General features: G+C 42.7%; 1 protein-coding gene across 1 annotated transcript; it reads left to right on the forward strand.

Annotated features, from left to right (window-relative positions):
* LOC121441132 (U3 small nucleolar RNA-associated protein 14 homolog A-like) lies at positions 1 to 23,623 on the forward strand. The gene is given in 15 exon segments (XM_041642266.1): positions 1 to 94; positions 1,476 to 1,551; positions 2,657 to 2,727; positions 3,721 to 3,785; positions 8,258 to 8,400; positions 8,633 to 8,788; positions 15,012 to 15,131; positions 15,230 to 15,324; positions 15,876 to 15,999; positions 16,086 to 16,163; positions 16,988 to 17,366; positions 18,531 to 18,925; positions 19,636 to 19,829; positions 19,943 to 20,042; positions 23,331 to 23,623. Coding segments are annotated over 15 exon segments (2,292 nt in total). The 5' UTR covers positions 1 to 68; the 3' UTR covers positions 23,601 to 23,623.
* Positions 23,624 to 23,888: the final 265 nt, after the last annotated feature.

The following is a 23,888-nucleotide window of genomic DNA, read 5'->3' on the forward strand; positions in this document are numbered from 1 at the left end:
CGGCAGGCTAGTAACTTGCTTTCTTTTTGGCTTCCGCCCTTGTTCCATGTGAGAGACAGGCTACGGCGATGCACGCGACCAAAGCTGCGAAGGGGTAAGAAGTAAAAGGGAGATCCCGGGTCTGAGGGCTGAGTTTCCTGGAATTAGGGGGAGAAACGCCACCTTCTAACACTCAGTAGTTATCCTTCTCTCAAGATCCTGCCAGTAGTTAATGTATCTGCTATTAGTCCTTTAAAGCCCCTTAATTTAAGTTGATTTTGCGCCTCTGTTTTTCGGCTCTTTAAGTGCGACGCTGTTAGACCTAATGGTCGATCAGATCTATCTTTTTTTTTTTAAATTTTTTTATTTATTTATTTAATATTCTGTCTGTGTGTAAGAGGGCCAGAAGAGGGCACCAGACCTCATTACAGATGGTTGTGAGCCACCATGTGGTTGCCGGGAATTGAACTCAGGACCTTTGGAAGAACAGGCAATGCTCTTAACCACTGAGCCATTTCTCCAGCCCAGATCTATCTCTTGACAAAGTTAATATTACTGGTTTCCCTTTATTTGTCACGTGCCCATTTTTTGTCTGTGCCACGCGCGATCTGCGCAGGCAGTGCCAAATTGTGTGAGAGTCGTCCACAATATTACCTCTCCTGTGGTATTTCACGTGTTCCCCCTCAGCGTTATAAAATCTAAATGTAGTCCATTTGGTAATGTTTGCCTAGTAAATACCGAGATACTCTGTTAAGTAATAGTAGACTCTTTCTAAATACCAATCTCCTTAGTTAAACACCCGTACTCGTTGGTTTCAATTATTCGCCTATCTCCCCAGTTCTGGGTACAAAAGATCAAGATTACATTTTGAATGCACTTATTAAGGCATCGGACTGGTAGAAGATGCATAGAATCGCTAATAGAATCTTTAAAAGGTTAATTAGGAAACTGCCTTTACCTCAAAGACCAGCAGTAGCATCGGTGGGAAACGCAGCGTCAATCACTAATGAGTTTTGTTCATTCTTTTTCTTGCGAATTTGAATGGTGTCAGTTACTGTTACCTTGGAGGTGTTGCCTTACTTCGGTCTAAATGTAAAGTCTTGACAAATTGCCGAAGGTGCTCTTACTATTGCGCTTTTGCACCTCTTCTCGGGCTACTCAGAACTGAAAAAAAAAAAAAAAAACGGAATGAATTGGTTTAGAACAGCGGTTCTCAACCTTCCCAACGCCGCGACTGTTTAATTTAATTCCTCATGTTGTGCTGACCCCCAACCATAGCATTATTTTCGTTGCTACTTCATAATTCTAACTTTCCCACAGTTATGAATCGTAATTATCTGTGTTTTCCGATGGTCTTTAGCAACTCCTTTAAAAGGATCGTGCAACAACCTCCGGTGGATCGCGACTCACAGGTTGAGAACCGCCGGTGGAGACGCTGTTTTTAAAAGAAGGGTTATTTCGCGTGCTAATATTTCTATGTTGCCTTTTTAAAACAGCCTTCTGGCTTTGAGCCAGCAGGAAGAACTAGTGGATTTGCCAACCAACTACCCCTTGAGCGCCAGTGAAGATGAGGTGGGTGACCAGCGTTGAACTGATTCAAAATCAGGGCGAACAACGCATTCCTGTAGCGGAAAGGATTGGAGATATATATATGGGGGGGTACCTAGAACTCCAGCATCTGCTGACTGAATTGTACGCCTAATTCCTTTACAAAATCCTTAAGTCGTTTCCCCTCCTTCCGTGTAAAACAGTACCGATATTAATGATAAGGAAAGGTCAGGGGTCATGGTAGTCATCCTAGAACTCAGGAGCCTGAGGCAGGAGGATCTGAAATTTGAGACCCTTCTCTGCTGCTAACCGAGAGCTTGTCTTCATTTGTTTGTAAGGGATTCTATGAAGCTCAGTGGCACACACCTTTAACCCAGCACTTGGGAGTCAGAGGCAGTGAATCTATATTATTTCGCAGCCAGCCGGGGGTACATAGTAAGTTACAATCCGGACAAGGCTACATAATGAGACCCTGTCTCAGAAGGGGGTGGGGTAGTTTCTCCTGATTAAAAAGCCACTTTGAATACTGTGTTTATGACTTTAACTGTTGGTCGGTGTTTCTGTATGAAAAAAAAAACCACTTTTATGCAGAAACAGTATTTTAAGCTGATTTCTTTTCTTTTGGAGGAGGGTTCGAGACAGGGTTTCTCTGCAGACAATAATTAAATTATCAGTAGATTCATTTGCAGTCACTAAGCTGACCAAAAAAACACAGGGTGGGGGAAGGTAGTCTCCAGACAAGGTTTCTCTGTAACCACCCAGACTGGCCTCAAACTCACATGGATCCACCAGTGCTGGGTTTAAAGGCATGAGTCACCACTGCCTGGTTTAAGATGTTATCTTCAAATCAGTTAGGACATTCCAAGTTACTAAGGATCTACAGTCTTTTTTTTTTTTTTTTTTTTTTTGGTCAGGGATGGGTTGAAGGATCTACATTCCTTATATAGTGTTTGAATTTTGAAACAGTTCCCTAATTCCAAATCCAGCTTGGATTAGAGTGGTCATATAATATCTCATCTGAATCCCCTGTTCTCTGCCAACCAGAACCCAAATTTGCATGTGCACTTATTTCCAAGTTGTCTTTCCCCTCCTCGCGTTGTCCTAATGCAGTTTCCTCCTCTGAGTCTAGGGGGACGGTGATGGAGAAAGAAAACATCAAAAACTTCTGGAAGCGATCGGTTCCCTTAGTGGAAAAAATAGGTAATATCTCTGTCAGTTTGGACAGCTTATAATTACGTCCGTCTGTCTGCCTGTCTTCCATCTTTCCTTCCTTCCTTTGTGTGGGGATATACATATGCCACTTAGCACAAGTGGAGGTCATAGGACAGCTTGTAAAAGTTGGTTCTTTCCTTCCATATGGGGGATTCAGGGATCAAACTCAGTTTGGTTTGGCAGCAATGGCCTTTATCTCTTGAGCCATCTTGCTCGCCCTACTAAGATTTATTGAGTATCTCATGTAATGATCCTAGTGCCTGTGTATAGCATATAGTAAAAAACTGTATGATTATTAGCTACTTTCTTTATTGCTGTCAATGTATTAGAACTCGTACAGTTTTAGTTAATTCACACCAATAGTCTTTTGAAGCATTGAATACATATTAACCACATTAAAGTTAAAATTAAAATTTTAACTCCATGGTGAACCATTTATAAGGGCAGGACCTGAATTCAAATTTATGTGTGCTTAAATCTTTTTCATTGTACTACATTGTATTTTTTGTTGTTGTTTTTGTTTGTTTGTTTGTTTTGTTTTTCTAGACAGGGTTTCTCTGTGGTTTTGGAGCCTGTCCTGGAACTAGCTCTTGTAGACCAGGCTGGTCTCAAACTCACAGAGATCATCACCCTGCCTCTGCCTCCCGAGTGCTGGGATTAAAGGCGTGTGCCACCACCGCCCAGCTACATTGTATTTTTTAAGGACTGGGGCTATATAAAGAATATGAGATGCGGATTAGACTAAGTCAAAAGTTAGAAACAGTTTGGTTGTACTGACAAAAGTGGACCATGGGGTGTGGACCATAAAACCACAACTGCCTTTGAAGAAAGAAACATTGTGCTTAAAGGTGTAACCCAGTGGTAGAGCGGGTATGAAACCCTAGACTTCAGCATCTTAGAAACAAAACAATAAAGGGAAGTGTTTTGCGCTCCCCATGCAAATGTTTCCATTTCTAGTGTATCTTTTTTTCCTAATTTCAGGTGGAAATCGGCTGAGAGATCTGAGGCTAGTCTGAAAGTGTCTGAGTTTAATGTTAGTTCTGAAGGTAAGGGGTTGTTATTTTGTTCATTTTTTTGTTTCTTCTTTCTTTTCTTTTTTTGAGACAAGGTTTCTCTGTGTAACAGCCTTGGCTGTCCTGGAACTCACTCTGTAGACCAGGCTGACCTCAAACTCCATCTGCCTCTGCCTCCAGAGTGCTAGAATTAAAGGTGTGTGCCACCACTGCCCAGCTCCTGAAGATAAGTTTTAAAAAGTATTTATGCATGAAATCATAAATATTTACCTGTGAGGATACATTAAGGATAGTCAAATAAAGAATGCTGAATATCTCCTATGGACCTCAATAGAATGCTTAATCCATTAAAGCGACTTGAGTGATGGTTCCGTGTATCTCTTACTACCTTAGCTGTCGTGTTTGTATAGCTTTTTTATGTATATATTTTTATTGATGTTTATTAAGCTCTACATTTTTCTCTGCTCCCCTCCCTGCCTCTCCCCTCCCCCCTCAATCCTCCCCCAAGGTCCCCATTCTCCCAATTTACTCAGGAGGTCTTATCTTTTTCTACTTTCTACATTCCATGTAGGTTAGATCTATGTAAGTCTCTCTTAGGCTCCACATTGTTGTCTAAATTCTCTGGGATTATGGTTTGTAGGCTGGCTTTCTTTGCTTTATGTTTAAAAACCATCTATGAGTGAGTACATGTGATAACTGTCTTTCTGTGTCTGGGTTACCTCACTCAAAATAATGTTTTCTAGCTCCATCCATTTTCCTGCAAAATTCAAGATGTTGTTATTTTTTCTGCTGTATATTACTCCATTGTGTAAATGTACCACATTTTCCTTATCCATTCTTCGGTCAAGGGGCATTTAGATTGTTTCCAGGTTCTGGCTATGACAAACAAAGCTGCTATGAACATAGTTGAGCACATGTCCTTGTGGCACAATTGAGCATCCTTTAGATATATACCCAAAAGTAGTATTATTGGGTCTTGAGGAAGATTGTTTCCTAATTTTCTGAGAAATCGCCAAACTGACATCCAAAGGGGTTGTACCAGCTTGCATTCCCACCAGCAATGCAGGGGTGTTCCCTTTACCCCACAACCTCTCCAGCATAAGTTGTCATAAGTGTTTTTGATCTTGGCCATTCTTTCAGGTGTAAGATGGAATCTCAGAGTTATTTTGAATTGTGTTTCTCTGATGACTAAGGATGTTGAACATTTCCTTAAGTGTCTTTCAGCCATTTTAGATTCCTCTGTTTAGAGTTCTCTGTTTAGGTCTGTACTCCATTTTTTTTATTGGATTATGTGGGTTGTTGCTGTCCAATTTCTTGAGTTCTCTGTATATTTTGGATATCAGACCTCTGTCTGATTTGGGGTTAGTGAATATCTTTTCCCATTCTGTAGGCTGTCATTTTGTCTTGTTGACCATGTCTTGCTTTACAGAAGCTTTTCAGTTTCAGGAGGTCCCATTTATTAATTGTTTCTCTCAGTGTCTGTGCTGCTGAAGTTATATTTAGGAAGTGGGTCCCTGTGCCAGTGCATTCAAATGTACTTCCCACTTTCTCTCCTATAAGGTTTAGTGTGGCTGGCTTTATGTTGAGGTCTTTGATCCATTTGGACTTGAGGTTTGTGCATGGTGATAGATATGGATCTAGTTTTACTCTTCTACATGTTGCTATCCAGTTATGCCTGCACCACTTGTTAAATATGCTTTCTTTTTTCCATTTGATATTTTTTTGCTTCTTTATCAAAGATCAGGTGTTCGAAGATGTATGGATTGATATGCAGGTCTTCTATTCAGTTCTATTGGTCCTCCTGTCTGTTCTTATGCCAATACCAGGCTGTTTTCAGTACTGTAGCTCTGTTGTAGAGTTTGAAGTCAGGGATTGTGATGCCTCCAGAAGTTCTTTTGTTGTACAGGATTGTTTTTTTTGCTTTCCCATATGGAGTTGAGTACTGTTCTTTCGAGGTCTTTGAAGAATTTTGCTGGGATTTTGATGGGCAGTGTTTGTATAGCTTTTTAATGTTCACAATTGCCTTTTTTCTTATCTGTCTTTCCTTTTTGGTTTCTCAAGACAGGGTTTCTTTGTGTAACCTTGGCTGTGCTAGAATTCTCTGTGTAGACCAGGCCGGCCTCGAACTCACAGAGATCCATCTGTCCCTGCCTCCCAAGTACTGGGATTAAAGGCATGCACCATCACCACCCAGCTCACAATTGCCTTTGTATTTCAGTTCTGACATGATGCTTTGAGTTAGGACAGACAGATAGATATTCAGCTTTTTTGGAGCCTTATTAGAGTTGTTTGATGTTGGTAAACCAAAGAGTTTCTATTGTCGTGACTAACAGAATATGGGTGAGGCGTTATTTATAGGAGCTAGCTTGACCCCAAAGCAGGTGTATTACCGAAAGCCCACTGCAACACTGATGAAAACTCAAGAATGCTGCACCCCTTAACTTCTTTAAGGAATTGACCAAGAAAATCTCTGTAGCTGGCTGCTCATATCTCTTCTCCCCAACAGCTGTTAGCTACTTCTATAAAGCTGTGTCTTGGGGGTGGACTTGGATAATCTGCAAGTTTCAGTGTTCCCAGACATGTGACACTTGTTTTCCTCATGAGCCTTCCCCCTCCCTCATGGGATGGTTTCAATTTGGAAGCAACTGCCGTATAACAAGCCACCCCTTACTCTCTCTTTCATGGTGTTCCCTTAGGCTTGAAGTGGGGTACAGATAGCCATTTCGGACTAATCATTGTGCCACAGCAAGTCTCTGGGGTGATTGAGTCTCTGGTTAGCCACTGCAACAGGAAGTTTCCTTCCATGACCAGTTAAGGCTGACAGTGGCCGTGATCTCTTAGCACTTCAGACTTTTGGATTTCATGTTGTGGTCTTTAGTCTACTATTAGTTGATTTTTATTTTTTTTTATTTCTGACTTCCTGAACATCAGCATCTTTGCTGTGGTTCCCTACAAAGCAGCATGTCACAGGGCAAAGGGATCAAGACAGACTCCTAGGCCTCCTTAGCAGAAAGGAAATGGCAGACCCTTACCTGACTGACCTAGGTAGAGGTGGCAGACATTTTTCAACCCCATTGCTTTTCCGTTATTGATTTCCTAATCAATAACTAAATGTTGAGTCTTGGAAGCTTAGTAGTATCTAAGATATACTATACCCCGCCCCCTCAAGAGTCCCTTCTTATCCCCTGAGTTGGGGGAAGAGAGGAAAAGGACAATATCATGACTGTTAGAAATGCATGATCTACCAGGTATGGTGGCATATACCTTTTATTCTCAGCACTCAGGAGGCAGAAGCAGGTGTATCTGTTTTAACCTTTTCTGAACTTTGGCAGATTCAATGAGTTTGTGCTTTTAGTAATCACCATTGGAACCTCAGAGCGCTTAGCAGTGTACTACCGGTAAGCTAGCTGAATTGATTCAACGGGTTTCTATTGAGCTTCTGCAGTGTATCCACCAAAGCAGCTAAATCAATAGCAGGTGACTAGTCTAGATACTAAGTCAACAATGAAGAATAAGGGGTGATCAGATGGGCTCTACAGTCTAGGAATGATGGGAAGAACTAAAACAGGCTGATGCAGCAGTGGCCCGTGTCTTTAATCTCAGTACTTGAAAGATGCAAGAAGAGCAAAGAGCAGGAATTCAAGGCCAAGCTTGGCTACACAGTTCAAGGCCACCCTGGCCTACAAGAGATCCTATCTTAAAAACAAGACAAAATCTAAGTGGTGTAGTATAATGATTTAAGGGAATACTTCAGATTGATTGGCCATGAAAGGTCCTTGAAGAGGCAAGGTTGAAGGGAAAGGAAAGTCAACCATACAAAGGTGGGAGAAAACATTCTTGTCAAAGGAACAGCTTAGGAACACTTAAAGAAAAACTCAGGAAAAGGACTAATATCAGTTGAGTATAGTAGAATATTGTGAGTTAGAGTTAACTCCAAATGAAGACCGAATCCTATCAGGACTTGTCCTTTGGGTTTATGAGATTCTAGGTATAATTAAGCAGGCTTGAATCACTTTCAGCAGGATTATGACATATTGAGATACATAATTTTAAAAACTGACTGGCTGCTGTGGGACGAATTAATTGCAGTGAGACAAGAGTAGAAGTAAAAACGACAAGGAGAAGCTGCGCAGTGGTGGCACACATCTTTAATCCAGGAGACAGAGACAGGAGGATCTGTGAGTTTGAGGCCAGCCTGGTCTGCAGAGCAAGTTCCAGTGCAGCCAGGGCTGTTACATAGAGAAACCCTGTGTGTGTGTCGGGTGGGGGGGGCATAACTGACTTTTTAAATAACTTTTTCTCCTTCCACCCCCTAACATATTTGGAAATGTACAAGATTAGTGGTGTCACTATGCCTAAAGGATAAAGGATTGAAATAAGGATAATTTATATTTATACATTTTTGAGACTCAACATATTCTATTCAGACCACTTCCTACATTATATTGAGTTTTTTTTTTTTTGTTTCACCTCCAAAACTGATGAGAAAGTTGACCTTTTCACAGGCTCTGGAGAAAAACTAGCCCTTTCAGATCTCCTTGAGCCTGTTAAGCCTTCCTCCTCATTGACTGCTGTAAAAAAGCAACTGAGTAGAGTCAAGTCAAAGAAGACTCTGGATTTGCCCCTTAACAAAGGAGAGGTTGAACGGGTAAGTTACATGGAAAGCATCCCCTTATAAAGGGAAGAACTTGAACTGAGAAGGGGAGGGAAAGTAGGGGTGGCTGAACTCTTCAGAAGTGAGCAAGAGGTCATTTCAGGGCTTCTGGTTGTTGGGGTGGGGACGACAAAGAAAGAAACATTACCTTCTGGTTTCTTGGTATTCCTTTGAGCTTGATGTGGGATCTCATAGCCTTTCCTTTTCTGTACTTTGCCTGGTTTAGATCCACAGAGAAGTGGCATTCAGTAAGACTTCACAGATCCTCTCCAAATGGGATTCTGTTGTTCAGAAGAACCGGGAAGCAGAGCAGCTGGTTTTCCCCCTGGAGAAGGAGCCAGCTTCCTTTGCTCCCATTGAACACGTGTTTCTTGACTGGAAGGTGAGGGCAGCAAAACAAAAACAAACCCTTCGGGGCTGGAGAGATGGCTCAGTGGTTAAGAGCATTGCCTGCTCTTCCAAAGGTCCTGAGTTCAATTCCCGGCAACCACATGGTGGCTCACAACCATCTGTAAAGAGGTCTGGTGCCCTCTTCTGGCCTGCAGACATACACACAGACAGAATATTGTATACTTAATAAATAAATAAATAAATATTAAAAAAAAAACCCTTCAACCAGTTTGAAGGAGTTTAACCCTGAATGTCAGCTTTTGTCATTTTCCTTCGGTGGTCAGAAAAGAGAGGAGACAGTGTATCTTAGCTGTCAGTCAGGAAATAGCCAAGCCACACAGTAGCTCTGTTAAAACATCTGATCACAAAGATTGGGACTTGGTGATACATACTTGTAATCCCAGCATTTGGGAGGTGGGAGCAGAATAATCAGGAGTTTGAGGCCAACTTGAGCTAGCTACATGAGACCCTGTCTCAAAAACAATTAATTTTAAAAAGTGTGTGTGTATCTGCCAAGATGAAAGGAACATACTATGTTTTATTTTATATAATTTATTTCTGTTTTATGTTCATTGGTGTTGTGCCTGCATGTGTGTCTGTGTGATGGTGTCAGAGCTCCTGGAACTGGATAGGTGGGAGCTGCCATGTGGGTGCTGGGATTTGAACCCAGGTCCTCTGGAAGAGCAGCCAGTGCTCTTAAACACTGAGCCATCTCTCCAACCCATGTTTTCTTTTTTTTCATATTTTCTTTCTTATCCCCCAGTTCTATTTTGTTGTAATGCTACCACCCAAAACTTATATTACCATTTAATGACAAGAACTTCAGTGAGTAACTCATGAAGGGAGGGAGGAATACTTTAAAGCCGTGTTTCCCAAACAGTGACCCCTGCCACTATGCATAATCATGGGGGGCTGAGTTGGGTGGGTTTTAATGGACCAACTCTTCTTCGTTATTGGGTATTCTTCCCATTTTAGGGGTTTTAGCCTGTAGCAAATGATACAGTTTTGGTAGAATGGTAGTTATAATCTTGGCCGAATTGGTCCCTGGAGTCTCTTTTTTTACTATATGAACAACCCCTTGAGAGCAGCCAGCCTACTTTTCTAGTATACCAATGGTATGGAGTCTCTACTAGAATGTTCTGTCTTAAAGAAAAATAGTCAAAGAAAACAGTACCTACACCATAGATAGATGTGGATGGATAGATAGATAGATCTGACTACAAAGGTGTTACATTTCTCTGTGCTTTCTAAAAAACCAGAAATGATAGTGTCTATGTCAGGAAGTTAAGCTAATTAAAACTGCATTGCTTGTCACCATGACTAAACAAAAAAAAGCTCTGTTTTCTGATAGTATTTTTGAAGTCACTACCATTCTCTTTCTAGGATTCTTTCTTTTCTACATGAAAAAGAGATCAGGTATAAAGTGTGGCTGCAGAATGAAGGGAGACTTTAGAAAAAAATTGAAGAGGTAATAACAATTTACAGGGTTTCAAAAAAAAGTATGAAAGCGATGTCTCACGCTGCCCCGCCTGCCTTCCATGCCTGCCCCCAAATAACCAGTTTTATTTTTATTGTTGATTTAGAGTTTTCTTTCTTTTTCTTTTTTTTCCTTTTTTTTTGTTGTTGTTGTTTTGTTTTTGTTTTTCGAGACAGGGTTTCAGGGTTTCTCTGTAGCTTTGGTTCCTGTCCTGGAACTAGCTCTTGTAGACTAGGCTGGCCTCAAACTCACCGAGATCCGCCTGCCTTTGCCTCCCGAATGCTGGGATTAAAGGCGTGCACCACCACCGCCCAGCTAGAGTTTTATTTCTATACTCATGAATTTTACCCTTTTTTTTGGTGGAGAAAGTAGTTTCCACACTATTTATGCGCCTTGCTTTTTCTAAATGATAGTATAATTTGGGAGTTAGCAGGAGAGTACCATGTCAGTGAAGGAGACCACACTAAGAATGGCCCAGCCTCTTCCTCAGTGAGTGGGGCCCAGACGGTATAGTTTGAGAATACTATGCCATTTATTCTGAGGCTTATTCCTGAGAAACTATGCTAGTATGGCACGGAACGTGAAAGGAAAGAGTTTGGCTAGCAGCTTCCAGTTCTTTCCTTGCAACTTAAAGAGTTCGAAGTACCAGAGACAGTAACAGAACTACATCTCTGGAGGTGGACAATCAAAAATGCCTGCGCTCTAGTTTGGGTTTCACCTTCCTAAAATTGCACTTAACTCTAGCTGAAGAGTTGGGGGGGGAGGGTTGTAAACTGCACCATTCTCTATAAAGGATATAAAGTAACCTTTACCCCCATCTCTTTTTCCTTTTCGTGAGCGCCGGCATTTTCCAAAGTGTTCACAATGTATCCTAGCTGTTACGTTTTGCTTTGAGGCACAATGTATCCTAGCTGTTACGTCTTGCTTAGGCTGGCCTTGACTCCTCTTGCTCGACCCTCTCAATCCTGGAATGGCGCCTAGTTCCTACACTCGGATTTTAAAGGCTATGCACAAAGAGCAAGTTCACCTGTTGTACCTAATCTGAACCATAAGCAGATTTTCTGAAAAGTGAAGTGGCAGGTCGCGTATCGTAGCTTTTGCCTGTAATCCTGGCACTCGGGACTCCGGCGGAGGACTGAGACCTTGAGACCCCTCTCAGGAAAGGGATGTGCCTAAGTGAAGTGGTGCACGCCTACATTTCCCACGCTTGGAAGCCTAAGACTGAAGGATTTTCAGTTCAAGGCAAATTCAAGGGAAGGAGGACTGGGCATGATGTCACAGGCTTGTAATCCTAGCTGTTTGGGAGCCTGAGGTAGAGGTTTGAAAGGTCCAGTCAACCAGGACACTTTAGCAACATTCCGTTTCCAGCTGAAAACTTTTTAAAGTTGGGAATAGAAAAAAATGGCAAAGTTCAATTGTGTTTTAAGCTTTTACACAATGAAGCAAACCTACAAGGAACGTGCTTTGGGAAGATATGGTCTCCGCTGCTGTTGCTGCTGTCTCCTCTTCCTGTCCTACTGCTGCCTGTCTCAAAGTGCAGTAATAACGAGCCTCCAAGTTGCCTTGTCCTAAGCCCTCCTCGGCTTCAGCCTGTCTGGCAACAGCATGGACAACCGCATTCTTAGACGCTCTCCCAGCCTTGGCTTCCGCTCTGTACTTTGACTGCTTGGTTTCTCCAGCTTTTCCTGGGCCTTTTGGGTCTTACTCTGTCAATTCTGTGAGTTGGCTGTCACTCTCAATCTCTCCCAAAGTCTAGTCTCACAGCCTGTAGGTGGGGCATGCCCACATCTCCATGTGAACTGTGCCACCAGACATCACACTTCTAGATTCCCAAGCCTTAACCGCCATCTTTATTCAGTTCACAGCCTAACTCCCCATTTGAGTCACCTGGGTTGAAAACCTGGCTCCTCTGATCCCTACCCATTCCCTTAGCTGTCCCCTCCCTAGCACGCGTGGTAGGCTGATCTTATCAAATCTGTTATGGCTTCAGGTGCTTGTTCTCTCTTATTTTTAGATTTTGCTGCCCTGGTCAGGATCCTCACACTCACCATGCTTTCCATTCTGAACCACAGAATCACTTGGCACTCTCCTACTTAAAAATCCATCATGGGCCAGGGAGAGGGCTCAGCCTTACGAATGCTAAGTGCCACGCCTGACAACTTGAGTCCTAGCTCCAGAGCCCACGTGGTGGAAAAAATTAACTGACTCCCAAAATTTGCCCTGTGCCCCATGGCACACACACACATGCACGCACACACAGTCACTGTAAGAATTCAAATCTAAGGCACTCCACTTAAGCAAAATAAAAATGCCTCGTGTTTTAGCTATGCTGAGCAGCGCATTGTTCCCTTACATACCACTTACTTCCCGGTACCTGTGTTTTTATGCCCATCTGTCTGAACTTTTCCCACTCTTGAAAGATTGTGCTTAAGCCTCCATACCTAAATCTAAGAGTTATTTCCTTCCCTCTCTAACCCACCCACCTCCTAAATCAGGATTAACAAACCCTTTCTGTGTGCTTACCATTATAACATTTAACCCATTAATGGGACATTGTTAGTAGCATGTGTATCATATCTTTGCTCTGAGCTCTATGAAGACAGGATCTATCTTAATTAATTGCATAGTCCTAGCACCCCTCACAAGTGCCTGGAATGTAGCTGAAATCAATAAATGTTGGCAAATTGAATTGAATTTGAAGGGCGATTACAACATTGCAATATAAATCACTTTGTAGCCTGTGATTGATCACTTCTGCAGATACTAAAAATGGAAGATCATGCACCTTTACCATTCAGTAGAATAGGTTTATGGCTAAATCAATAGCACCGTGTAACATGTGATGATGTGTATTTATGCGTTTGCTCAGATATTTGTAAGTTTACTACTGACCATGATGCATGTGGCTACTGAAGAAAAACATGCATAATATCTGAGGTTTGGAACTGGCTGTTGCCAAAGGCTGTCTTTGGGCTGTGTCCGGATGGACTATGGTCTGATTGGCCTGATGATTTTAGTCATCCTCACAATGTCAAGTAGCAAATGGGATATTTGATTGATGTGTGAAATAACTGGTGAACAGTTTATTTCATAGTTACCACCTGTCATTGAAAAGTCACTGGAAACTAAGGAGCTGGAGCCAAAGTTAGAAAACGAGCAGAGTTAAATTTGAATTACAAGAAGGCTAGTTAAATATTTGATAGGGAACACATACCCTGCCGTAAGATAAATTACTAGGCAAAATCTACCTAAGAATGACTGTTCTTGTCTATTTGGTAATGAATAAAAAGATGAGAGCCAGGCATAGTAGCACATACCTGGCAGCACTTGGAAGGCTAAGGCAGAAAGATTGAAGTTTGAGGCTAGCCAGACCATGATGTATAGCAAGATCCTATATCATAAAATCAAAAATGAGGGCTTGAGAATTATAGCTCACATACACAGGCCCCAGATTCAATCCTCAGCACTACCCAAATAAATAAGTACATAAATAAGTTAAGTTCTAGGGGACTGGTCATGTGGCTTAGTGGTTAAGAGCTCTGACTACCCTTCCAAAAGTCCTGTGTTCTATTCCCAGCAACTAAATGGTGGCTCACAACCATCTGTAATGACATCTGGTGCCCTCTTCTAGCATGCAGGCATAAATCTTTTTTTAAAAAAAAGTTCTGTCAAATACAACCATCCCATTCCCCCAAGCTTCCCCCATCCTCCCCTTCTCACTTTTCTCTCCCCATTTCCCCTTACCCCCATCCCACCCCACCCCCAAGTTCCCAATTTTTGCCCGGCAATCTTGTCTACTTCCCTAATGATGTGCTATAACCATAAGCTAAATAAATTGATTTTTTTCCTCAAAAAAAAGTTCTGGGTTGATTTTCCAGTTAATATCATCAATGGCAAATAATGCTTAAGATCTAACCTCTCCTTCCCTGTAGAGTTATGATAAGACCCTGAGATTCCCAACTATAAGGTAAATTAATTGGTGTTTGCTTCAAATATATATATAATTTTTTTTTACTTTTGTTTTGTTTTATTTGAGTCAGAAGCTTGCTATGTCACCCAGCCTGGCCTTGAACTTGCAGCTGTCAGCCTGCCTTTGTCTCCCAAGTGTAAGGATTATAGGCATGCATGCACCACCATCACTTTGACAGTTTTGGACTTTTAAAATTAACATGACAATTTAGTAATGCTCTCTTTCTAGCATTTAACATAAGACTATCATGCTTAGATCCTTAAGAAAATTGATAACAGAAAATGATCCCCCAAGTAATATTATCAAGTCCCTGAGTTCCCTTGTGGAAGTTGCCTTAATAATAATTTTTTAGAAAATTCAAGCTGAAGCCAGGCAGTGGTGGCACACACCTTTAATCTCAGCACTCAGGAGGCATAGGTAGGCAAATCTCTGTGGGTTCACGGCCAGCCTGGTCTACAGAACAAGTTCCAGGACAGAGCTACCCAGAGAGACCCTGTCTCAAAAACAAATCTAGCTGAGTGGAATAGTACCATCCTGTAATCATAGTACTAGAGAAGCTAAAAGAGGAAGACACCATCACTTCTGGGGCAGCCTGGGCTATAGTGAGTTTCAAGCTAGCCAGATCTAGATAGTAAGATCTTGTCTAAAGGAGGGAGGGAGGGAAAAGAAAACAAATTTTTAAACTTCAGAATAAAATAAAGCATTGTCTATTCCTCTGAACAGCTTGATTAGAACCTAAGGTTTGGCATGTTTTGTTACCTCCTTAAGGCAAGAACCCCTCTGGAACAGGAAGTTTTTAACCTCCTGCATAAGAACAAACAGCCAGTGACAGACCCTTTACTGACTCCTGTGGAAAAAGCCTCCCTCAGAGCCATGAGCCTGGAAGAGGTAAGTGTTGTAGATTGTTTCACATACCCAGGCAAGCCATGGTTCTCCCAGCATTTGACTTCAAGTCCAGGAGTTACTGTAAATGTCATTCATTGTAGGCTAAGATTCGCCGAGCAGAGCTTCAGAGGGCCTGAGCTCTGCAGTCCTACTATGAAGCCAGGGCTCGAAGGATGAAGAAAATCAAAAGTAAAAAGTAAGGAAGCTGTGAACCTCTTATCAGCAAGCGGTGTCATTAATCGTGAACCCTTTGGAGAAAACTTTTAACATGATGTTTAAGGTCATGTAAAAGAACTCCCAAGTAGGAATGACATCACCTTTTCCTAGAACCTCATGTGGTTGTGTCACTTCAGGAATGCCCCCTCCTCTGCCTTTAGCATTTATACTTGACATTGACAAGAAGAGGACTGTTTGGTTACTCTCTCTCCTTCCAAAAGACCATGGAGTGGTTCTGCAGAGTGAGCTCTGAATTTCCAGAGCGTGGAATCCAGTAGAAATTTTTTTGCTTTTCTGCCTCTCTGGAATGTGTTCTGTTCCTACTTTGAACTATAGGAACAGAAGAGTCTGCTCTGCAGAAGTTCGAAGGGTTGTAGAGTCCTGGCCATTGTCTCAGTTTTCCGTATTGACTGTGGTAGTCGTTCTAGCACCTGCATTAGGAAACCCCTTGGATCCCGTGGGCACTTTTGCATGTGGCATTCTGTGTTTCAGCCAAGTCTCAGCTCCCATACCTCCTCTCTTACCCTGTAGATACCACAAAATTGTGAAGAAAGGAAAGGCCAAAAAAGCCATAAAAGACTTTGAGCAGCTGAGGAAAGTCGATCCAAATGCTGCACTGGAAGAACTGGAAAAAATTGAGAAAGCCAGAATGATGGTGAGATTGCCTCTTGCTTTTTGACACCTTTGCTAACAACTATCCGTGAAAGGCATTAAAGATCTCATTTTGTCCTTCCTTTCTAGGAGCGAATGAGCCTTAAGCATCAGAACAGTGGCAAATGGGCCAAGTCAAAGGCAATTATGGCAAAGTATGACCTGGAGGTAAGAGACAGACCAGACAAAAGGAGATGGAATTGGAGGAAAAAAGGAAATCAGTACACAAGAATGGCCTCAGAAATAGAATTGGGGGGAAAGTCACAAGGATTAATGAAAAACCAGGAATATAGAAAGACATCAGAAAAAAGGTTAAGGCAGAGAGAAAATGACCAGGACAAAGGTGGAAAAAGATGAAAGAAAAAAAACATCAAGGCAAACCTAGCAAAAGGAAGAAAGTTTTTATACTTTTATCATTGTATTTCACCTGTTGCTTCCTTAAGAATAATTTGTCTTTCTATTTTATTCTATGGCTACTGTTTATTTTATGTGTACTGTTTAAACAGTAAATGCTAGTAAGAAATGCTAAGTGGGTAGGGCAGTGGTGGCCCACACCTTTAATCCTAGCACTCACAGGTAGGTCGAGGCAGGTGGATCTCTGTGAGTTCAAGGCCAGCCTGGTCTACAAGAGCTAGTTCCAGGACAGGCTCCAAAGCTACAGCGAAACCCTGTCTCGAGAAGCCAGAGAGGAAGAAAGAAATAAAGAAAGGAAGGAAGGAAGGAAGGGGAGAAAAGAAATGCCAAATGAAATGAGAAAACTGAGTTTGTGGCTTTAATGGTAGAGTACTTACTCAGCATGGTGAAAGCTTGGGTTCCAGCCCAGCATTCTGAAGAAAAAAACTAAAGGCAGCAGCTTGAGTTTATTGTTGTTACACATATAACAAACCCAGCACTAGCAAGGCAAGAGTAGAGGTCATTTTAAGAAATGAGGGGAAAGGCATTGCTATGGTCACTAACGACAAAGCTCCCGTGCTGGGAACTCCTTCCTCTAGGCCCGCCAAGCTATGCAAGAACAGTTGGCTAAGAACAAGGAACTGACGCAGAAGCTCCAAGTTGTTTCAGAGAGTGAAGAAGAGGGAGGCGCTGAAGAGGAAGAAGCCCTAGTTTCTGATGCAGTGAATGAAGCACAGATGAATGCTGATGGACCCAATCCATGGATGCTCAGGACTTGCAATCGTGATGCACAAGAGGATGAGGTCCAGGCCGGCTCGAATGAACTGCCTGAGCCTGTGGCCCATGAGTTTTCTGAAAACGAGGGAAATGAAAAACCAGAGGCAGAGGAAGATGTTTTGTTGAAAGAATTTGAGGAAAGGAGATCCCTTCGGGAAAGATCTAAGCTCAACCAGGATGCTAAGCCAGTGGGTGGCCAAGGTGAGCTGTGATGGGGTGAAAGGGACAATTTCGTGTTGCTGTGTCTGGACTGAGAGAAGAAAGGAATGTCCACCTGCACACGCTCTGTGGTGATTAACATCTAGGGACTTTCAAAGGCTATGTGCTAAGCTAGCCTTGAAAAGGTGTTGTTTAGCATTGCTGGTACCTACAGACTTACAATCAAGTAAGATGGTAAGTGTCAGAATCCATACATACTTTTAGACAAGAGGTAGACTTGGAGAAATTGTTAAACTGCTCCTAATGTCTGGAGTCCAAATTTTTATTTTTGGGTTTTTTGTCTTGCTTACATGAAGTGAGAAAATGGCATTTTTAGCACTTCATAATGCTAGATATTATGTGTCTGTATTTGAGTGACACTTCCCCAGAATGAATAGTTCTGCAGGCTATATGGTAAATTTATTTATTGTAGTGCTGGGAATGGGTTTCTTATTTTTTTGTCTGTTTCTTTTTCAAGATGCTTCTCTGTGACGCCCTGGCTGTCCTGGAACTCAATTTGTAGATCAGGCTGGCCTTGAACTCAGAAATCTGCATGCCTTCGCCTCCTAAGTGCTGGGATCAAAAGCATGTGCCACCACTGCCCAGCTCTCCTCAGTTCCATGATAAGATTTTCTATAAATAATATTCTTGCCCCAGAGGCTTCTTGAATTTTTTTCTTAAATACAATTTCATATATCCCATGCTGGCCTTAAACTTACTACGGCTCAAGGATGACCTTGAACTTCTGACGCTCTTGCCTCTGCCTATGGAGTGCTGGGACTACCAATGTGTGCCGCAGTGACTAGTTTTATACAGTGCTAGAAACTGAACCTGGAGCCTCATGCTTATTAGGCAATTTTTCTACCAACTGAGCCACACCCCTAACCTATGACAGTATTTAAAAGCAATGCCAGGCTTTGGGTTTGAGCTCCAGTACCACACTTTAAAAACAACTAACAAGAATTCTGAGTGATCTTTCCAAGTAGAGTTGACTGTGCAGGGAAGTTAAACCCCAGTCCCAGACATTAGCAGTCACCTGGGAAATAGGACCCTGTTTGTCCTTATTAAAGTGTATTTCATGCTTCTTGGCACTCAGTAGTTGCTTGGCAAATACTCCTTAACTGGGAAACTTCCAAACTTCTGACAGCTTTATTTTTTTCCCTCCAGATTCTGCAACCAAGGAGGTATTATCTGAACTGAAGGCACTGTCTCAGAAACTCAGTAAGGACAATCGTCTGTCCAAGAAGCCAAAAGAGAGTCCAGCAAAGACAGTTCTCCTGGTCCAGGAAGAGGAACCTGCCCCAGAGGAAGAGGAGCCTCTGTTGCTGCAGAGGCCAGAGAGAGTACAAACTCTGGAGGAACTAGAAGAGCTAGGTAAACACGACTGTCTTCCTAATAAGGAGCTCCCTGGAGCTGCAGTAGGAGGGGAGCAGGTAAGGAGGAATCCACAAGAAGAATTGAAGGGGAAGAAGAAGGAGCAAATGATCAGTCTACAGAAACTCCTTACTACAAGAACTCCTTCTGTGACATCAGTGGCTGTTCCCACAACAGTAGAGGAGCAGGTGAGTAGAGCCAGGGTCTTGGGCTTTTAGGGGCCAGAACTGGAACAGAACTAGTCCTTCTTACACACAGCACAGTCTATGTAAGTTGGTATTGCTGGGAAGACGTTTCAGGAGTTAAGAATTCCAGATTACCACGGTGCCAGGTGGGCCCCAAGTGTCAGTTTAACAGATGCAGATATATGCACACAGCTGAGCCACACAAGCAGCCTAAATTCTGGGCCACTAAAGCTCTCTGTGGTGACTGTCGACCAGGTCTCAATGGAGGAGGTAGTCACTGAAAACTCTGGCTAGATCTCAGGCACGAGAACTCAAAGTTCAGTTCTGAGTTACCGCCAAAGTTCCCCACACTTCCGACCACCAGTGGTTTGCCCTCAGCCCCAACCCCAAATTTAAGTAATTAAAACTAGCAAGACCTATCTGCTTTTCCTGGGATATAAAGCTGCTGGAGTTCACATTCCGGCCACACTTGGAGATTCTGTTTTGACCCTGGCCATCTTTTCTCCCACCCTAAAACTTTCCTTATTAAAGGGTTTAAATTGTGTCACCCTAGAGAGAAATTGGAGCATGATTGCCTGATTGGTTCCATTGCGAATCGATCATTCTTTCAGCACTTCCCCCTAGGGGGCGCTAAGATGTCACAACCCAGGATTCGGTCTCCTCGTGAAGCACTTGCAAGACAAGTTTCAGTTCTTGCTCTTATTTCTTCCCAGGAAGATGAAGTGGAGAGAGACCAAAAGCAAATGATAAAGGAAGCTTTTGCCGGAGATGATGTCATCAAGGAGTTCCTAAAAGAGAAGAGGGAAACTATCCAGGCCAATAAGCCAAAGGACTTGGACCTGACCTTGCCTGGCTGGGGAGAGTGGGGCGGGATGGACCTGAAGCCCAGCGCCAAAAAAAGACGCCAGTAAGTGGAGGGAAAAGCCTGTCAAAAGAGCACGGTTTCCCCAGCCCACCCTGAAGTGTGTTCCCCGCACTTTTGACTAAATCCTGAATACTCCTTTGACTATGGCTTTCCAGGTTTCTTATTAAAGCTCCTGAAGGTCCACCGAGAAAAGACAGGAATTTGCCCAATGTGATTATCAATGAGAAACGCAACATCCACGCTGCGGCTCACCAGGTGAGATTCCAAGCACTCTCTAGGTGACTGATCTCCACTACCTGCTTCTCTTGCTTGAGAGAACTCTTTTAGTAACTGGTGGGGAGAGAGATCATGATGTTTTCATTTGGGGTTTCTAGACTTTTGCATTTTTTTGAGACACCTTACCCCAGACTGGCCTTGAACTCCAATTGCTCCATGCTGGACACGACCCACACCTCTAATTCCTAACCTCAGCACCTGTTAAAGCCTGTGCCACCATACCTGGTGTGATGGTGACCAACAGATCAAATTTGTCTATTCCACTGACTGGTTGGGAGAGCAGTAAAGCCAGACAGGCTGTGCTGTTCTGGCTACTGGAAAGGTTTAGGCTGAAAAGAGATTCCTTGCAAGCAGTAACTGAGCCACCAAGTCGCAGTGAAACTTGTACCCTGGATCATTCTGCTCTAAATGAGGTTTGCTAAACTAAAAATTTACCATTCCGCTCTACGCTTGGATTTGTAGTCAAGGTAACACTTGGAGACCAGAATGTTTGAGTCATGTGTCAAGAAAAGTGGCGATGAACCATTCACTATCTGTCCACAAAAGTGAAGAAATTTTCAGCTGAATCATACGCTAATAAGCAAGGGATGAGCTGTATGAGGTGGCATCCGCCCTTAACCCCAGCAAAGGCAGGTGTATCTCTGATCTACAGAGCAAGTTCTAGGGTAGTCAGAGCTACAGAGTGAGACCCTGTCTCAAAAAATACTAATAATAATAATAATGAGCAAGGGGTGTTTACAGTTTAGGAAAGTAGAGCATAGCCATTGTCCTCTAGAATATGACAGGCAATACTGAGTGCTGTTGCACATGAAGTAGAAAAGTTAGAAAATGGACAGAAGGTCCAGAGAGAAATTGGGCTTCTCTCAAGGTGAGTATGTGACCCCCCCCAAAAAAAAACTGTCATTGAACTGCATAATCTGCATGTTCCCTTTAGTCCTGTGGTCTGCCTCTCATTTGAAATGAGTTGTGTTTGCCCTTCTAAAGAGAAAAGAACTATGGAATGTGTACAGCACAGAGAGGAGAGCTGGGGATGTGGCTCGGATGCTAGACTGCTTGCCTAGCATGCACAAGGCTGTGGGTTCTGTTACTAGCATTGTAACATTGGAGCTAGACAGAAAGCATACCTTTAATCTCTAATCTTAGCACTCTGGAGGTGGAGACAGGAAGATCAAAAGTTCAAGATCGTCCTTAGCTACCCAGTGAATTGGTGAGCAGCCTGGGATACGAGGCCCTCTCTCAAAAACTCGAGCAATAACAGTTTAGTCATTCTGTGTGATCTCAGTTTCTAAGCCAATCACTGCAGAAACGGTTGCCAATATAATTCCAGCTGAAACTATAATAACTAAACAACTGGATATAGAAGGAGAGGGAAGAAACACCCTGATAGGACCGGTGAGGTGGTTCACTGGGTAAAAGCATTTGTTGCCAAGCCTGACAACCTGATTCTAATTTACAGGGGCCCACATTGTTAGAGGAGAAGGCTCCAGTGGGCCAAAATTACAGATGACAGCTAAGAGTGTGCTTCTCAGAAAGGATGGCCTTTCCTTCCCGTGTTTATTTACTATCGTCACAGCAAATTATGAAATGATTTTCCAGGAATCTTTCTTGACTTTTGCTTTGCCTTTTTTTTTTAGACAGGATCTCATGTATAGCTTAGTCTGACTTTGAATTCACTATGTTCCTGAACGTGGCCTTGAACATCTGTTCTTCCTGCCACCTCCTCCCAAGTGCTTGAATTATAGATATATGCCACCACATCTAGTTTATGTGATCCCTGGGGATTGGATCTAGGACTTTGTGTGTGCTATACGAACACAACCAACTGTCTCTTCTTTTTAACTAGTTCAGGGGTTCTCTCTCTTCCTACTGCTATTACCCTTTAATATAGTTCCTCATGTTGTGGTGCCCCCAACCATAATTTTCTTGGCAAGTTCATAACTATCATTTGCTACTGTTATGAAAATATCTGATATGAGAAAACCTACAAGAGGGTCATTTGACCCTGAAAGGGGTTGCGACCCAGAGGTTGAAAACCACTGAATCAGCTAGACACCATAGGAGCAATAGAATGAAGTGTGTCAAAACAGGAGAGGACTCCTGAAACTGACTTTATGTTTTCATACCCTTAGTAGCATGCATAGATAGAAGAACATTAACCCAAATGAGACATTTCCGTAGCCGAAAGGCAAAGGAAGCCTTTTCTTTCAGTACTGACATTGGGAAAGCGATTACAAACCTGATGCTAGCACTCTGGAGTGGAGAAGAGCACAGGGCAAGGACCAGGAACCCAAGGGTTCTGTTCTTGCATTTGCTTATTTTACTTGGGAAAATCACTTTCCCGTCTATACATATGATGACGCCAAGGGAGATGGCTGGTGCTATCAAGTAGGGCCAACCAGCTCTACATCCTCTGCCTTAAGAAAATGAAGCTGAGCTCAAGAACCTGGAGGCATTCAGGATTCAGAGGCGTATCTTTGGTTCCCTTAAAACATCAATCATAGGGCTGGAGAGATGGCTCAGCGGTTAAGAGCATTGCTTGTTCTTCCAAAGGTCCTGAGTTCAAATCCCAGCAACCACATGGTGGCTCACAACCATCTGTGCCCTCTTCTGGCCTGCAGACAGAATATTGTATACATAATAAATAAATAAATAAATAAATAAATAAATAAATAAATAAATATTTTAAAAAAATCAATCATAAAGAGGAAAGGAAGGTAGATCTCTGTGAAGTTCAGGACAGCCTGGTCTACATAGCAAGTTTCAGGCCAGTCAGGGCTACATTAGTGAGACTCTGTTATGAAAAAACAAGGGGGTGGGGAGAGAATAGAGAGCAGGAGGAGAATAGAAGGGTCAGAATCCATGAGGATGTACAAATACTCCTGGGCTCCTTGAAGTGACAGTGTTGTATAAGTACGCACTGGTTAGCAGCCTTGGAATTACTGTAGCCAGGCAGGAGTGGTTTTCTGGGTTTTCAGTCCTAAAACCATTGGCCAAGCCTGAGAGTGTGGGTACCAAATAACTTCAAACAGATTATCAGTCCTAAGATTATATGGGACTACTGGGGTGCTTTGGCCTCTCAAGCTTACCTCCCTTGTGATTGCCACATAGAACTCAACTATGGACTGGGCTGACCTTGAACCTGTGATCCTCCTGTCTCAGCCTTGCAAATGCTGAGATTACAAGCATGAGCCATTATGCCTTCTCTAGGCTCCCTTTAAACAACTGCACCTTAGGCCTCACGCCAAATCCCTCTTCTTTCCCTTCCAGGTGCGAGTGCTCCCGTATCCATTCACCCACCATCAGCAATTTGAAAGGACCATCCAGAATCCTATAGGATCCACGTGGAACACACAGAGAGCTTTCCAAAAGCTGACTGCTCCCAAGGTTGTCACCAAAGCAGGCCATATTATCAAGCCCATAAAAGCAGAGGATGTGGGTTACCAATCTTCCCCAAGGTCTGACCTGTCTGTCATGCAGAGCAATCCAAAACGACGCTCCAAACATCAGAAACAGCTGAAGAAGAGCTCAATAGATTGAATTGTCAGAGGAATGTCCTGACAATTCCTCTATTTGTCCTATGCTGCAAAATAAATTCCAAAACTGGCTTAATTAATGCACTGTGTGTAGTTAAGCCATATCTTAGAAATAAAGGCATTTATAACTCGACTCCGTCTGTATTATCTCCCTGTTGAATTAGACACTTTGGATGCCCTGCCATTGTACTTCTCTACTTAGCACTTTGTAAGGGGAATTTCACCTTCTTTCCTTACCAAGACTTGTAGCTGGTCATGAAAATGAAGGAAACTTATCCACATCGCTGGTTTC

Source organism: Microtus oregoni, unplaced genomic scaffold (genome assembly GCF_018167655.1).
Source record: "Microtus oregoni isolate MIOR12 unplaced genomic scaffold, Mior012 000073F_ref0000255, whole genome shotgun sequence".
NCBI lineage: Eukaryota > Metazoa > Chordata > Mammalia > Rodentia > Cricetidae > Microtus > Microtus oregoni.